The following is a 16,605-nucleotide window of genomic DNA, read 5'->3' as shown; positions in this document are numbered from 1 at the left end:
AGCATAAGCTCTGCACAACTGGGAACTAATGACGTGTCAAACAAGTCAGCGAGCCTTGCCACCCGATCCTGTTAGTCGCCTTTGTTGGTAGAAGAAGCAAGACAAGATGAAATTACTCAAATAAAGTGTTTGTAAGTTGTGTATCATCTCATCCTGGACCTATGTTTCTGATATAGCCAGGTGATGAGCCAAGAAATAAGGAATATGATCTGTAATATTCTTCTAACAAGCCACCACAGAGGCAACCTCTATCTTCATACTTATTCAATGGTTTAAATACAAATAACATGCAGATTCTGTACAAAAAAACCTTTCTACTGGCATCTTGAATTGTGACCAATTCAGGTTGATATTATGGCCAAGTAGAACTTAACAGTTGAATACTTTTACTATTGACCACAGCCTGGTTGTCAGATGGTATGTCTTATTGTTAATATCTTTTATATCACCACTGACAAATGACTGGTTGGTTGGTCTTACCTGTTTTGAGGCTGACCATGATAAAATACACCATGGATAATTGACAGCTGATTGATCAGTTGAGGTTGCAGCTGTAAAGCTCTTTTATATAGAGGATATTATGTTGCAGCTGTAAAGCTTATATAGAGAATATCATATGAGTGCCCATGTCCTACTATGATTACGACACAAGTGCCTAAATGTTAGCGTTTCCTGAGTGAGTGTGATATTTAGTCACAAGCGCCACAACCATAGTAATCAGGGATGGCAATTTCGCACATATCTGCGGATTTCTACCTATTTTATATCAAATTGATCAATTAAGTGAATCGTATGAACACTGATTCGATGATGAAACCCAATTTTCCTGTTGCCATATCTGAATAAGATATGGGCACCAATTTGATGTTCTGTTTATCACCAAAGTTGTCAAAATGAGGAAAATAAAACCAAATCTACATTCAAACATAGGCTGATTACCAGCCTTGAATGTTCTTATGTAGAACACATCACAGAACAAAGACGACATCATAGCATTGTTTGTGACGTCAAGTCACCATGACAAAGTGCTATTTTGTATCATGAAAAATATTAATCCCAATATTTTCTCCCTTGTAGATAATAATATGACATAATAATCCGTGAACAACAGACATGAGATTGATTCAATGGATTGTCAAGACTACAGAGGAATGAAGATTTTTATGGATATCAACTTCTTTATATGAGAACACAACGTTTTGGAGTTATGCTTACTCCTTCATCAGGAGTTGTGTTCTCATATAAAGAAGTGGATATCCATAAAAATCTTAATTCTTCTGTATTTCACTTCTAAATGCCCTTCAAAGACAAGACTACAGAGGTATAGATTTTTCCACTGCTGACCATGATGAAATACACCATGGAGAAGACACAGCCGATTGGTTGGTCATGGTTGCAACAGTACAGCTCTCATACTATCTAATATGATTAAAGCACCAACAACATTCTTTCATTGAGAACACCAGCTGTTTAACAATTGGATTACAATTTATTGAGAATTTATAAAACAAGACCAGCTGATACACAGCAATAAGAGTTCAAGTATCACAATAAAATAATTCAGTAAAAACTCATTTTTGAAAATATTTTCATATCTTGAAGTACTGTGGTTTGCAGTTCTCCGATACAAAGGAGTCAAACACTGTGAGGTGATGTAGAGGTGGGTTACCTGTAGACTTGTCACATAAAGAGTGTTAGCATAATGTACAGTTAAATAAACACATCAGTGATTCAAGATACCAGTCAACAATGACAATGTCAGAGACAGTTTGCTTTGTTTGAGCAATATTCCAGCAAAAGCACTGTGGGGGCACCAGAAATCAGCAATGACAAAGAAGAGTTTCTTTTCACAAATAAATATTAGCACTGACTCATTTTTTAATCAGATGTGGATAGTAGGGTCTGAAATGTCTTATCCATCAATCAGAAAAAGTAATTTCAAATTAACGTAGAACTGGGATTCAACACATCATTTAATGTTTAAAAAGACACCTGAAGCCTTTATTTTAAAAACTGGGTATCGTGCATCTGATTACTTAAGTTTGTAAATAATAAATAACTTTAAAAATTCTGAAATATACACCTGGATTTAACAGACATTAAACATGTATAATATATATAGTATCAACATCTCATTCCGTACAGATACACACTGGATCGTCTCCAATCACCTAATATTGATGTTAATTATTCAGTGTTCTGCTCAGTGAATTCACTAAACTACAAGCATGTACAATTAATAGATGATAAAACATATGGCTTTACAGACAATAACTTGTTTGTTGCATAGAGCAATGTTTTGGTGTAGAATCACTTTTAGTTTCATAATGATGGCAGAACCTACACTGGAATGTCACTGTAAGTGATAAAAAAGAGGCTCTTATCAAAAAGTATAGACTTCATGACTGACTTGCCAGCTTCTAGAATGCCGATGAAACAATTAATAGATGGTCTCACACTGACTGTAAAGGACAAGGTGTTCTTGAGTCCTGCTGAATCCAGTTAACCTGAATGGTTAGTAATAGCTAATTGAGAATCAATACAGTCTCATCATTGATTAAAGGCTACTTCAGTGATTAAAAGCACCTGCACATACTAACTGGTGAAGAGGTTGGATGATGCATCTGTAGGCCTACAAATGTTGTGACAGCATTTGTAACAGCAACAGCAAAGACATCTGGTTAAGAATTTTGAAATTGTATATCATGATGGTCAGCTTTGTACACACTGTGAATTCAAACACATACAAACTGTAGCGCAAATATATGCGAGCGAAGCATGTAAGAAGGTCATCTTCTCTATGCTGCGCAACCCATTTGCGCTACAATTTGCCTGTGATTCAAAATATCTCCAGATTTTGTGCACATATATTACTATCTTTGACTCATGTTTGACACTGCATTGCAGATACATCAATTATTGACAACTTTGTTGTCTGGAAAGTACATAACATCCGCAATCATAGGGAACACCAAACAAACACAAATAATTATGACCAAAGATTTAGATTAATTTTCACTTCTTGACAGAATCAACTGTTGTGTATAAGACAATATGAATAGAAGCTTGACTGATACAGAATAGTACACAGAGAACACAAACAGGGATTTGTGCTAAAAACAATGGTGCTCGATGATTCTGTCATTTCAAGAATGTCGGCTCATGCTGTGGATGATACACAACTTATCTATACTTTGCAGGATAACCTATAGTGTGAGACTTTTACAGCCACGATTCCGAATGACCAGTGAATCCTAGCCTAGAGTCAACTGGAACAACAACAGTACAACATCATAATGAAGGTTAAATTCTAGATAAAACATCTCCATCAGTTCATCACATAGAATATATGTATACTAGCATCACACATATTCAGTTCCCTCCTGTACAAATATAATTACATGCGTTATTAAAAAATATTTTGAACAATGTTAACATACTATATTTGCACGATCCCTGTGTTCTGATTAATCACAAGAGTGGGAGTGAGTGCAGTTTAGTGTCACTCTTAGAAATATTCCAGCAACATCATGCCAGGAGCCACCAGGAAAGAACCCAGTTCAAAATGATTGACAAAAACTTTAAATGCTAGAATGCTCTGCAGCTCTAATCAGAAAAGATATTGTTACAGCAAATTAATGGCCGTCTTGCACCATAGCACAGCATTCATGGGATCACTAGGGACCAATCATTCATCACAAGTTGATGTGGGGTTAGGTCTGAGGGTCTGAACCATCCTCTAATGCCTCTCAATTTTCCACAACCCTCTCTGAAAAAACATGATACAAAGCATTTTCTACTTTATTACAAAATGTCAAATTCTTTATGACCTTCCAAAGAGACCCTGATATTTGTGGGTGAACTACCTTGATAAAATGACCCCTCCCTTGTGATACCTAAGAAGAACACTTTCATATGTAGTTGACGTCTCACATAGAACACTATAGAATCAGGGCATCAGCTGACGTCATTACTTTATCCTGAGACACAGCAACAAGATATTCCATTGGACACAAAACCCACATTCATACTTCTTACTGTCACTTACAAAACCATTTAGTAAACAGAATGCTCATTCCATAAGTCACCTATTTACATTTAGTCCTCATTATCATATATGTAACATGGACACAGCAATCATCCCCATTACACCTGACACAAATCACTAATACTCCCACTACAGGGATGTCACTGATCCCCGGGACACATATTTTCGCCATACAGAACAACCATCCCCCTAGATGTCACACACACACCAGACAATCATTCCCTCAATGTGGTACAAACATGACAATCATTCCATGTTTATCACATTCAATGATGACATTCATTCCACTGCTGTCAAATACAAACGAACAATGAACATCTTTGATGTACTACAAACCTGACAATCATCCCTATATGTTATACAAACACAACGATCATCTTGTAAATCTTACATATACAAACATGACAATCATCCCCTCGATGTAGTACAAACATGACAATCATCCCTTGATGTAGTACAATCGTGACAACCACCCTTTTGATGTCCAGCACTGACACAACAACTGGCCTCTATTGGTCACACAAGAATTACACCCATCTCCTTGGTTTCACACAAACACGACAATCATCCAACAATGTCAAACATGTTCTTTAATCACACATTTCACAACTCTTCTTTTGACTTCTTCGCTTTCTTCTTCTTGGTCTTGTTAAGTGAGCTACAGTCCCCCTGCACACCATCCCCGTAACACAAGTACTTCTCAAGCTGCTTGCCATGCTCCTTGTAGGCTTGGTAGATCTCCTCCTCCCCGAGCTCCCCCACATAGTTCTGGCACATCTGCTGCAGCCTGACACATAACACAACATATCTCACACATAGAAACTCCCAACAGTGTCTCTACGAGGAACTCTGCATCAAAATGAGTGTAGTGTTTGATAACAACAAACAAACTTGACAGAAAAATGAAAAGAAAATACAGAAATATTGTTCAGGAATTGCAAAGTGGGTATTTTGTATACACCAGTTGGAGACATAGGGCAAATGGCTGCAAATGTTGTTTTATGTTTACTCTTTATACACCAGATCCCAAAAGTCAGTCTACGGTCCGCAGCTTCAGCAACTTGTCTAGTTAAGTTTCAAGCTTTCTTGTCTTTTTGTCTGTTTCAGTATATCAAATAAAAGCCCACATAAAAACTTAAAATTCTACTAAAATTGATGCCAAGAAACCATTACAAGAAATTAGCCCTGCATATTGTGGCACACGGCACGCATGCATACCTGTACTGTGTTTGTTGCTAAGTTTGTACCCAACAAGAAAATCTGCAGGTAATCATACAACCATACAATCAAGTGATTGAACTTATAAGCATGAATCTACAATTATCATCTCTTGTTCCTGGTGAGTGACTCAGGTTATGTGCTTTTTTTAGCATTAATATTATTCTAGAATAACATGGGACACCAGGAATGGGCTTCACACATTGTACCCATGTGGGGAATCAAACCTTGGTGTCAGGTGTGATGCTTTAACCACTAGGCTACTCTACTTACAGGATCTTTTGACATCTCATAGTCTAATAACAGACTCACCTGCTCGGCCATTTGCCTCCCCCTTGCATCACCCCTGGAACATCAGCTGTCTCCAGCCCTGGGCCAGACAATCGCTTAACTCCCTTGATGTCCTTCACCCCACAGCTACACAACACAAAAGGTTAAATAATGTACATTTTGCCAAACATATACCTGACATTTTCTTCTCTTTTAAGAAAGGCAGACAAAGCAGTGAAAAATTAATAAAGGATAAGGTGATTGTGAGGTCATTTAAAATTAAACACATGCAATGCACACTATAAAAATGTCACAGACCCCTTGGCATTATTAATGCAATATCTGTTTTATCAAGCAAAACTAAAGTAAACCAACATTTTGAAACTTGAATTTGACAAACATTTTGAATCTGTTGTGCTGTCTATGTAAACTTCTCGAATGTATAGAAGGCTCAGGAGGAATTACAAAACAAAGGTTCAGTAATAAAGTAATGCTTTTAAATATATGAAAAATGATGAATACAGGCCATGTATGTGAGCAGTCATTAAAACTGTTGGTCTTTTTTGTAACAAAAATTTTATAGTCCTAACAACATATTCAGAAGTACATCACTATGGGAGATCTGATCAGTCATTGCATTTTAGGTATTTGGTTCTGAGAAAAAGAAGCAATGCATAGTATGTAAGTAAGACAATTCACCACTGATTCAGATTCTGAAGAGAAGTGTTTATTACACAGACAACTGACAAGCACCCAAATGATGTAACTGTCAAATTAACAGCCAACAAACATCTCCGGTAAAACTGGTTACTTACACTGATATCATAATAACTGAGACAATGACTTACTTTTCAAACTTATCTTCACAAACTGATTCAAATATGTCAAGAATTTCATGCTCTGGCAATGTTTTCATTGATGGTCGATTCTTGTGGATCTTGTCAAACTTTGTATACATCTGGAAAAAATGATGTGGAAAAAGTTATGCAAATAAAAAAGTAACCTGGATCTTGATAATGTTATATGATGTAGTGAAAAAACACAGCATGTGTTTCCCTTAAAAAGTGAAGATAACCATTCTTGTGCCTTTCATCATCAGTCTAACAGAGGCATACATAGACAATTCATTCCACACATTAAAGACGATCAGGAACTATTTATAGAAAAAAGATGTTTCACTTAATTCCATCCAAGATTACCCAGTTTCTATTTAGATTTAACATATTTCCCATTACAAGATAAGATAAACAATGTTAACCCTCATCATTGCTGTAATACCAGTTCTGTGAAAAACAACAAACTATATCAGAACTCCAATTTTGTGACATGTGTGATTCTAGTGGTGATGACACAGCACAGGTAAATGTTTATATAATTTTGTCAGCACTTGTGCACATGCTCCTTGTAGGCCAGACGGTTCCTCTCTTTTGTTTTTATACATTTGTATAGCGCTGACATCCAATTTGCCAGTTCAAATGCTCAAACTGTATTTTTACCCTGATCATTGGACGTCCATCTCAACGGCACATCATATTTTCACTCTCAACTCCCTGGGGGTCACACAACTCTTGCAGCCTACTAGACGCACCAAGTTAATGTGGCTTTCCCATCCTTAGAGTGAGTGAGTGAGTTTCATTATACGCCGCACTCAGCAATATTCAAGCTATATGACGACAGTCTAAATAATCAAGTCTGGACCAGACAATCCTGTGATCAGTCTGCATCAGTCTGTTTACAGTCAGTGATCATGTTTCTCCAAAACGTTGTCAACAGGAAGCGCAGTTGTGTATATTGTGCTTTCCCAACTACTAACAAGACCAATTATCATCACTTCTGTCTTTCATGTTATTCACAAAATGTGACATGTGTTTGATGATAAAACTATTGTTCCAAACCTTGATATACTAAAGAACCTTCAGAATTGAAATTTGCCTTAGAAATAAGAAAGTTAAAAGAACAAAACCGGCTCTCATTGTGAATGTTGACAAATATAAGCTGATGGGAATATGGGAATGTCTTCCTGTGGTTGGGCTTATCAAAGTTGACTTTTTTGAGTTGTTGTTTGCAATTTTGGTAATGTTTCTTTTCCCTGGGAAAAAAGTAAACATGAAGGTTAAAACTGAGAATTATATTTTGTCAGTATCTTTTGCATGGTATCTGCTGAGTGCATATAACGGAGATGGAAATGTAAGTCAATTCAAAGTTTAGTGATTGAGTGTTGACATTATGGGTATGTTTAGAAAAATCTACACTTTTCATGGACTGAACTGTAATGTCATAGATTCACAACATACCCAGGATGATTGTCATTCAGTTCTCATCATTAATGAAGTTTTACGTCAACAGACTAATGATCAAGTGATATCCCCACATGTTTGGGTCCAGTCTTCCACAGGGGTTCATATTTGTAACGTCTACAATGTCAAATACTTACAGTGATGTTAACTCCCATAGCCTGTAGCTTTTGTGAGGTGACAGTGTGTGAAACATTATGTCTGCACAAGCTCCACAGCCAGGTATTGGAGATACCTGGTAGGCTGCAATAACTGGTCACTAGCCAGTCAATATCCTAATTCGAGTTGTTCTAGGAAAAAAGTTCCTTCTCTTCCCCTACATTCTCTCTTCTGCAGATTAACTGAGGTAACACTAAGTGGTTCAACCTTATATACTGTACATAATTTGGGGGCTTTTAGATCTAATTATTTTTGAGAGTTGTCTGTTGTGTTTGGTTTTGTCAATAATTCTCGTATATATTAATTTACAACTATAATTTGGGATGGGGGTTGAACTCTCACCTTGAAACTCATGAACATAAGTCGTTCAATACACATACAGTTATCTAAAATCATACATAAAATTGTAACATGGATCCAAGGAAAAACAAAAGTGCCACGCCCACTTCTGGCAACTCCTTCCAACATGAATCTGAATAAATACAAACAAAAACAAGAAACAATACGTGTCCTTGATTTGCGTACTGTCACACTCACCATATGTGCCAGCACCCTGCATCCATCACACTTCAGAGATGAGGGCATGTGAAAACTATAAGCATCTTCATCGTCTAACTCGGGCGTCTTAAAACTGATTGTTCCGGAAGAACCATCCTCACTTTGATCCAACCCCTTGATGGCGCCGTCACAGTGAACCCGCGACAACAGGGCAAACAAAAGCACCGATGAGAGAAATTGCACCGCCATGACCATCCAGAATCCTGTCAATTAAACAACACGCACACAACTGGTATATTGCTCAATCTTTCACTACATGCTGATGATATTTCGCGCCGCAACAAATGAAGGGAAGACACGTTATGCGCAGTGTGACTGCGCAGTGGTTACATCCTGGATCCTGTTTCCGCGAAATCTGCGTGCTGCTATGGTTACTAGGCCTCAGATTTCGGCGATTTCCCGTATTGACATAAACTTTTAAGTGTAAATATTTCATGCAGTCGCATAAAATATCCAATGCCGTAGATCAGAGGTAATTATGTAGAGGCATATTAAGATTGGCCTCGTGTTCGCTACTTTCTGTCGTGTTGTTTCAAGCGAAATGTGTAGATAATTTGTTTCGTTTATATCAGGTTACTAATCAATGTTCAAGCCACACACTGGCAAGCTTCCATGTCATCCTCACTTAACGAGAGAAAATAATTTGTTCATTCAGCTGGTGTAGTAAATAGACACCCAGTCCCAGCGAAGTGCTGTGTCCATAAAGGTATATGAAGCAGTCATAAAATACCCGACTGTCGCGTCTCTTTATGCATGCCGTGACCGGACCTGCTACTGATAATTTTTCTTCTTTACTTATTCATAAACGCACGAACACATCAAAGAATATCCCTCAAGGTATATATTGTTACGACAGGGGATCCATTAATTTAGTGCACGTGACTAAATTTACTTTATGCTATTTTATGCTTTATGCCATAGTGCCTACAGTCCCAATCTGCCTACATCCCAAACTGCCAACAGGCACTTTAGGAAATATGTTTTTGCCCTGTGAAGTAATGGAACAGCCCAATTATCAATGGATGACGGGTGTGTTGATTGGAGTAAGGATCTCTTTTTCATAAGCATCAACGCCACACAACCACCCCCCAGTGGAATCTGAGGACGAGGTTCGACGCCTTAGCAGACTACGTCAGGGCGTACAGGAAGACGTCACATCCATCCAGCAACTGTATGAAGAGGAACTGGCCGAGGTTGCTGACCCAGGATCTGTCCGGTCGTACTCGAGTGTCAAGTCGTCTCTCTATCGACACTGAAGCAAAGTCCTGCCCAAGTCACTGGCTGAAGTTCAACTTGAAGGACCACGAACACAAACTTAAGGCGGAAAGGAATTCCTGTGCATTGATGATGGGGACGACGACGAGATGTTTGGATGCTTCTCTCACCATATGCAGGAGAAACGTGGAGAAACGGACTCATTAACAAATGATGGAGTAGGATTCTGCACCTCAATTAGCCAAACACCGCTCCGGGGGACTATGTGTACCCATGTGGGGATTCGATGCCGGGTCTTCCAGTGTGACAAGCAAACGCTTTAGCCACTAGGCTACCTCACCACCACAGTTTACGAACGAGTGTTTAGCCAAAGGATCAAGTCCCACTTGCGAAAAGCACTCCGGTGGTCGTTGCATCCACAGCCTAATATCGTATCAGTAACACCGCTTTGAGCAAATTAGATAAAAGTATTACACTTACATATACATTCCGTCGGGTACCCACTCCCAAATTTAAGGAGAAATACTTCATACATTCATTTTTTAGGTATGTATGATACAAAACGCTGATTTGTTCCTTTGATATTTAAAATATGTGTACCGTTTTGATTTTATTTTGAGTGTAATGAGTGAGTTTAGTTTTACGTCGCTTTTAACAATATTCTAGCAATATTTTGACGGGGGACACCAGAAATGGGCTTCGCACATTGTACCCATGTGGGGAATCGAACCCGGGACTTTGGTGTGACGAACAAACGCCTTAAGCACTAACATGAGAGGTCCTAAGAACGTCAAGTTAGGAAGGTATAGAATAAACAATCTGGAAGATCAGTTCCCGACTACAATGAATGAAAGTATTAAAAGTTTCAGGGAAATAAAGTTTTAATTCTGTTTCGGACCTGATACTTTTGACGTTACTTTAAATTACAGAATTTGAAAATAAACAAAAGTAAAACTGAGCTTAAAAATATGTGGGGTGGCATTGGATTTGTACATGACATTGTGTGTGTGTGTACATCATCACATCATCACTCCTATCCCCACTCCCTAGCCCTACTCCAACTCCTACCCACCAGCCATAAATTATGAACGATCCCTAAACTACCAAAAGCGTTCAAAAATATGCCTCCGAAGTAAATCGTGCCTTCACCCACAATTAAAAGTTTTGCTATAGTTTTCTAAATAATGCTGGTGTGTTTGGCACCTGTGCTATCTCCCAGAAACACCTGGTGTATAGCATCGGCTACAGTTATGCCAGTGTTTACCCGAGATGGCGATGGAATATAGTTCATGCATATTTGATGTAAACAGACAGCATAAAAGTAGCCATTACCGAGAACTAACGATTTGTTTCCCATATCGGTGTTTACAGTGCTGGTGTATTTTGTCGACGCTTGTAAATGAGAGTAAATATTACTTTCTGTCGAAGGCATAACCATTTATGCAGATTTGCGCAGTTGAAGCTCTTCAGCAGGTCTTTCTTGAAGATACTTTCTACATAGTCTGTCTAACAGTCCTTGTGGCAATTCAAAAGGTCTAAACAAAGCCTAAATTTTCCATAGCTGATGAATCTCCCAGCTCTATGTGGCTCATTGTCATTATAAATGGTGTTTATTTTTATGTATATATTTTCAGAGATTAAGTTTAACCTATTATATTTATACATTGCTGGTGGACATACATCCTCTATATCGTATATCTAGTTATTGTCCGTGTATTGTATAACATGGAAATGAACCGAAACTTTACAAGGTGTACACATGTTTCACAACCTGTCACTAAAAGTAATTGGAAGATGCCCAATCTTATTAAACAATTGCACCAACAACTGATACTAACCGATCACATACCACGGTCACGGATGGGAATATCATGTGACGCTCTGTCCTGTTTGTGCCACCTGTTACATGGATGGTGACGTCACAATATCAGTACAGTTGGCCCTGGGGAATGTTGAGTGTTTGCACCTACAACATATTTAAAGGCCCTCCAGACATACTGACTCTCAAGTTTGCCATTTAACATATGAAGGATGCACATGATCTGCATCCACAACACTTCGTTCAGATTAAGGTTATATTATGTTTAATTTCCTAAACGTTTCTTTCATAACCAAATTTCTGCAACAAAGTAGTTATGTCGTACCGTGTTAAATAATAAAGGATTTCAAGACTTATAACATTTGACTTTGTGACATCGATGAGTTGACAATGTGATACTTCTTGCCTACAAGATACACGATCCTTTTGGCAACGCATTGCAACGTAGAGTTTGGACAAGAAGTTTTCGCAATAACTTCCAGGGAGCCTTTGATAAAGAGAAGCTGACGTTATTCACCATGGCGCATTCTTTAATGACAATCCATGATAACTACCATGAAATATGTAGCTTATCAGTTCAGTCAATGTATTAAAATCATTTAATTAAAATGAATTTTCAACGGAGCTTCTATGGAATCCGAGAATGGGCATTGTCATTGTCGCGCTGTTGGCCTCAAAAAAAAAAATGGTAATAATTTTCAGAAGCTCGACATTGCGACTAGGCCACACATGGACGAAATATTCTGCTGTCGAATTATTGCAAATCTGGTGACATGCTATCCAAGATTGCCTGTATCGGTGGTATTTGTTACTAGATCTATCTCGTCACTGCACCAGAGAGTATAACGAGACGGAAGTGACATCATACACAAACACGTGACGCTTCTTGTGTTACTCGTCACGATTGTATCTATGTTCTGTGACGTCACAATCACGACAACGTTGTCACTTTGTATAGTGCTAACCTGTCACGCTCCTCGGTTTTCTGACGTTCTGATCATCAAGATGACTCCTTACTGGATTGTCACACCTCATGCGAGGTAAGATTGACATGTTGTTGTCTGGGAACAATGGAATAGGTTTTTGGTGTAAGTGTTCCTTCGTCAAACCCAAGATTGGGATTGTTTGTCCCACAGCATGTCGAGAATATTTATGGTGTTCCCCACCGTGACAATGTTTGAATATTGCTGCATGAAACAAATTTCACCCTTATACCTTCCGCAGTTTATATAAATCTTTGAAAAGATCCTTTCACTGTTACGCGTGATTTCAGTTCAATCTCATCTGATTTTGTGTCAAGTGAACTCATGGAAAATATCACCATTACTGAAGACTATCAACTTACTAAAACTGTGTCATAACGTCAATATAAACTGCCTGGAAAATAGATCATCCACTCAAACACTAGAATTGAACAAAACCCAAATGCAAACATTATTAAGTTAGAAACAGCCGCATTAAACACACTACAAACCAGGCCCAACACAGCACTAACAGCAAATTCACCGTCACTGAATAACAATTTCGTGGTTTTCTACTGTAGCCATGATCGGACACGTTTACGTTCTTTTGCAGATCATTTTATCTTCATTTACAACATAACCACGTTCACTTAATACGTTTCTTTAAAGCGACTCTACTGTTTCGAGTTGACTTCATTCGACATGACATCCCTCATTCAATGAAACCCACTTTAATTTGTTTCAGTACTACGACAGTCTCGCCGGCTAACGGCACCTCCCGCGTTTCTTCTTGTGGTGAGTATGTTACACTATCAACCGACATATGGTGATGGTTGATAAAAATCTGTGTATCTGACTTTAATGCTGGATGTCGTTTCATTTACAATATCCCCCTGTATATCTTTTAAGTAAAGAGACCCGTGACGGTCCGGGGTAGAACAGGCCTTCAGCAACCCATGCTTTCCATTAAAGGCGACTGTGCTTGTCGTAGGGGACTTCTAACGGGATCGGGTTGTCAGGCTCTCTGACTTGATTGGCATATGTCATCGGTTCCCAATTGCGCAGATCGATGCTCATGCTGTTGATCATTGGATATTGTCTGGTCCAGACTCGATTATTTACAGACCGGCGCCATATATCCGGAATATTGCTGAGTGCAATCACTCACTCAACTTTAAAGTAATGAAAGGAAACTGACCAAAATCCGTTTCTGCGGGTTTAAAAGATTCTACATTCGAAACAACTTGTTTCCACTGAAACGATACACACAGGATTGTTATATTTCAGATATAACATGGTTTTGCCAGGGAAACATCTGCGGTGTCACGCTCACCATAATAGCAGGGATTGGTAAGTTGTTGATTTTTCTCTTCATCCTCTTCAACTGATCCTTTACTTATCAATGAGTTCTCATTACATGCAGTTTATTGCATAGGTAAATACATAAACAACATTGAGTTAACATATAAAATTCAATGCTAGTTACTTTAACAGTGTGTGAGACCAGCTTGTGTGCCTATCATGCCACCCTCGTAACACGCACATCAATCTTCTGTTTCAGTTGTAGTAGTCACGGTCTACTACATGTGGAAGACTTTCACTAGGACACAGAAACAAAGATGGCAGACAACTGGGCGTCGTCTTTCTCGCTCCCAGGACGCCGAGATGGGAAAAATAGACATTCCCGATATCCTGGAACAGAACGTCCACCAACCCAAACCCCAGGCCTTGATTTCTGAGAAACTGGACCTGGAACAGGAACTGAAGTTCGATCCTGAATATTGTCTGGACAGTGGTGTGAGCTGGAGCGACGTGGTTGGGGACATGGCAGCGATGGAGGCAGAGTTGGCCCCAGAGTTTCAGTTGTTTGAGGAGGTGGAGGAGAAAAATGCCCGTTTCACTGTGTGGGGACTGGAGGTGATTGAGGAGGAGGCGGAGGAGGAATAGATGTGTGTTTGTATTGTACATAGCTGTAAATAAGGAAAATGAAAATAATTTTGTACATTTGTAATTGTAATTAAAATCAGTCTGAGTCTGTTCATATTTTGTGTTTGATTATGTATATCAATCACAAAAACGTTTTCCTGTGTTGTTTCACTGATATACTTGTGGCAGGGCTGGCCGCTGTATGAAGCGTTGTGACTCGCGGTTGCGTCCCTTTGGTGAACATGTTTTCAACAGTCATCACCATAAGCGTGCTGGTGGATTATATCAGGGTTAAACACATGGGACATGAAGCAAACCGTGCTTATAACTCATATCGAGTCGTCCAGCTGAAACACTCTTGAAACAGTCACCCATTCAGGAAATCCTACCAAGGAGCAAGTGAACCAGACCAGAGTCGATGTTGCTCCTTATATATTTTGTCATTTAAATACACATGCCAATGTACAGTATTTATGCAGTGAATTTAACACTGCACCGCATCCACAATAGAAGTAATTGTGTACACCTAGCTCTGGCTGCGTCTGGTTAAGGGAAGCAATTAGGACATACCTGGACTGTTATGCTGATTATTGAACAATGCAGTTTTTCCATTCCCATCTAACCTTAAATGCACCCGCTTCAATCCATGTATGTGCCATGAGAAGAATATGGAACATTTCAAACATGAATACATGCAAGTTTGAATATATGAATGGCCAGAGTGATTACACATCTTGGTAATAAAACCTGGTATCGTAAGAAAAAGTGCTTTTGTATCACTTCTTACTCTCTATCTACTTTTCGTTATGTAGCTCAAATACTCTTGGGGCTTATCAGATTAAATTTACGTTAAATCCTACTCACTCACTCCTGTTAAGAGAGGGGTGGTAGGGTAGCCTAGGTGTTAGAGCGTTCGCAAGTTCCATTCCCGACACGTGTACAATGTGTGAAGTGCATTTCTTGTGTCCCTTGCTGTGATGTTGACTACAATCAATGTTGCAAGACAATGACTGGTCGCAGATTTTAGGCTCTCGTAGTCAGATTGAAGCAATATTTTGTCTAGACACGGAATAAACCGTGTGCAGATTGCCGATATATAATGAATAATTTTGTGAAAAGAGGCACAAAACAACATTCACTCACTCACCAGACATACCTTTCTGTACCACAGGCTTACTACCGCCTGTTTACTACCACCTAAATCCTACATAAAACGTTGTGACTATCTCAGAATTGTAGCATCCACGCATTTAGTGGAATGTTATCTGAACACTGCACGTGTGGGACTTCTAATGAGACTTAGTGAGAGAAAGCAACACTGTGCTTGAAAGATGTATCAGTTAACCTTTGCCTATTAGTATGCCTTTGGCCAAGATGCATAAATCAGGTGCCATGTTGTTTGTTTAATGCCCCGAAACTATACATCTGAAAAAGGTGGTAGTAACAGTGGACGTTTAGATATATTGCATTTTGTAGATGTATACTAGTGTCTTTATCAAACAAAAATGACATGATGAAGGTGCTAGTATCTATTACTGAAATGTCAGTACTGTTAAGTTTCCCAATAGGTTTTCAGTGAAACTTGTTAGAGGTATAAGTTGATAAGCGTTGAGTTTGGTTTTTCGTCACATCGGCATTATTCCAGCCATATGGTGACGAGATCAAGTTTGCGTCCATTACCACTTCAAGTGCATGGTCCAAAAGAGTTTGGCTTTCATTTCACCACCATTTAAAGACAGAAAATGTCATAGCATCGAATACAAAAGCAAGCAGTTCGTTATTGTCCCTATGAAACTACAATTTGTGATATAAGTCAACTTCCCTCAGGTATAACCCGGATTTCATAGAGCTTCACACTTTGTGTCCACAACACCCGAGGCTAACGGAACAGTTAAAAGCTATCAACCGTACTTTCTCACATTCCTGCGTTCAAATGATTAAAATATCTTGTAGTAAGGCCTATTTCGATGAACCTAACTTCCAATGATAACATACAGAAAACACGATGAACAAAATGAGGGGCGATACGGTCTTTTTAAATTTATGCTACACATGCTGTAGTTACAAACAATACATAAGTTTTCATGAGTTATGCCCCTTTATCTTTAGGGATGGGTGAAACTCGCCGTTGCATTC

At 38.7% G+C, this 16,605-nt stretch overlaps 2 protein-coding genes across 2 annotated transcripts; one reads left to right on the top strand and one right to left on the bottom strand.

Moving 5' to 3' along the window:
* Positions 1-1,469: 1,469 nt before the first annotated feature.
* Positions 1,470-8,871, bottom strand: LOC137284576 (marginal zone B- and B1-cell-specific protein-like). The gene is made up of 4 exons (XM_067816428.1): positions 8,527-8,871; positions 6,385-6,494; positions 5,579-5,683; positions 1,470-4,835 (listed from the first exon to the last, which is right to left on the bottom strand). Exons 1-4 carry the CDS (start codon positions 8,740-8,742, stop codon positions 4,652-4,654), a joined length of 615 nt encoding a protein of 204 aa, XP_067672529.1. The 5' UTR covers positions 8,743-8,871; the 3' UTR covers positions 1,470-4,651.
* Positions 8,872-12,586: 3,715 nt separating this feature from the next.
* On the top strand, positions 12,587-14,490 carry LOC137283875 (uncharacterized). Its single transcript, XM_067815553.1, has 4 exons — positions 12,587-12,621; positions 13,289-13,338; positions 13,831-13,893; positions 14,105-14,490. Exons 1-4 carry the CDS (start codon positions 12,587-12,589, stop codon positions 14,488-14,490), a joined length of 534 nt encoding a protein of 177 aa, XP_067671654.1.
* The last annotated feature ends 2,115 nt before the right edge of the window (positions 14,491-16,605 follow it).

This window comes from Haliotis asinina, chromosome 5, assembly GCF_037392515.1.
Source record: "Haliotis asinina isolate JCU_RB_2024 chromosome 5, JCU_Hal_asi_v2, whole genome shotgun sequence".
NCBI classification, from domain to species: Eukaryota; Metazoa; Mollusca; class Gastropoda; order Lepetellida; family Haliotidae; genus Haliotis; species Haliotis asinina.
Note: the sequence above shows the minus strand (reverse complement) of the source record. Positions and strands in the feature narration are given on the sequence as shown.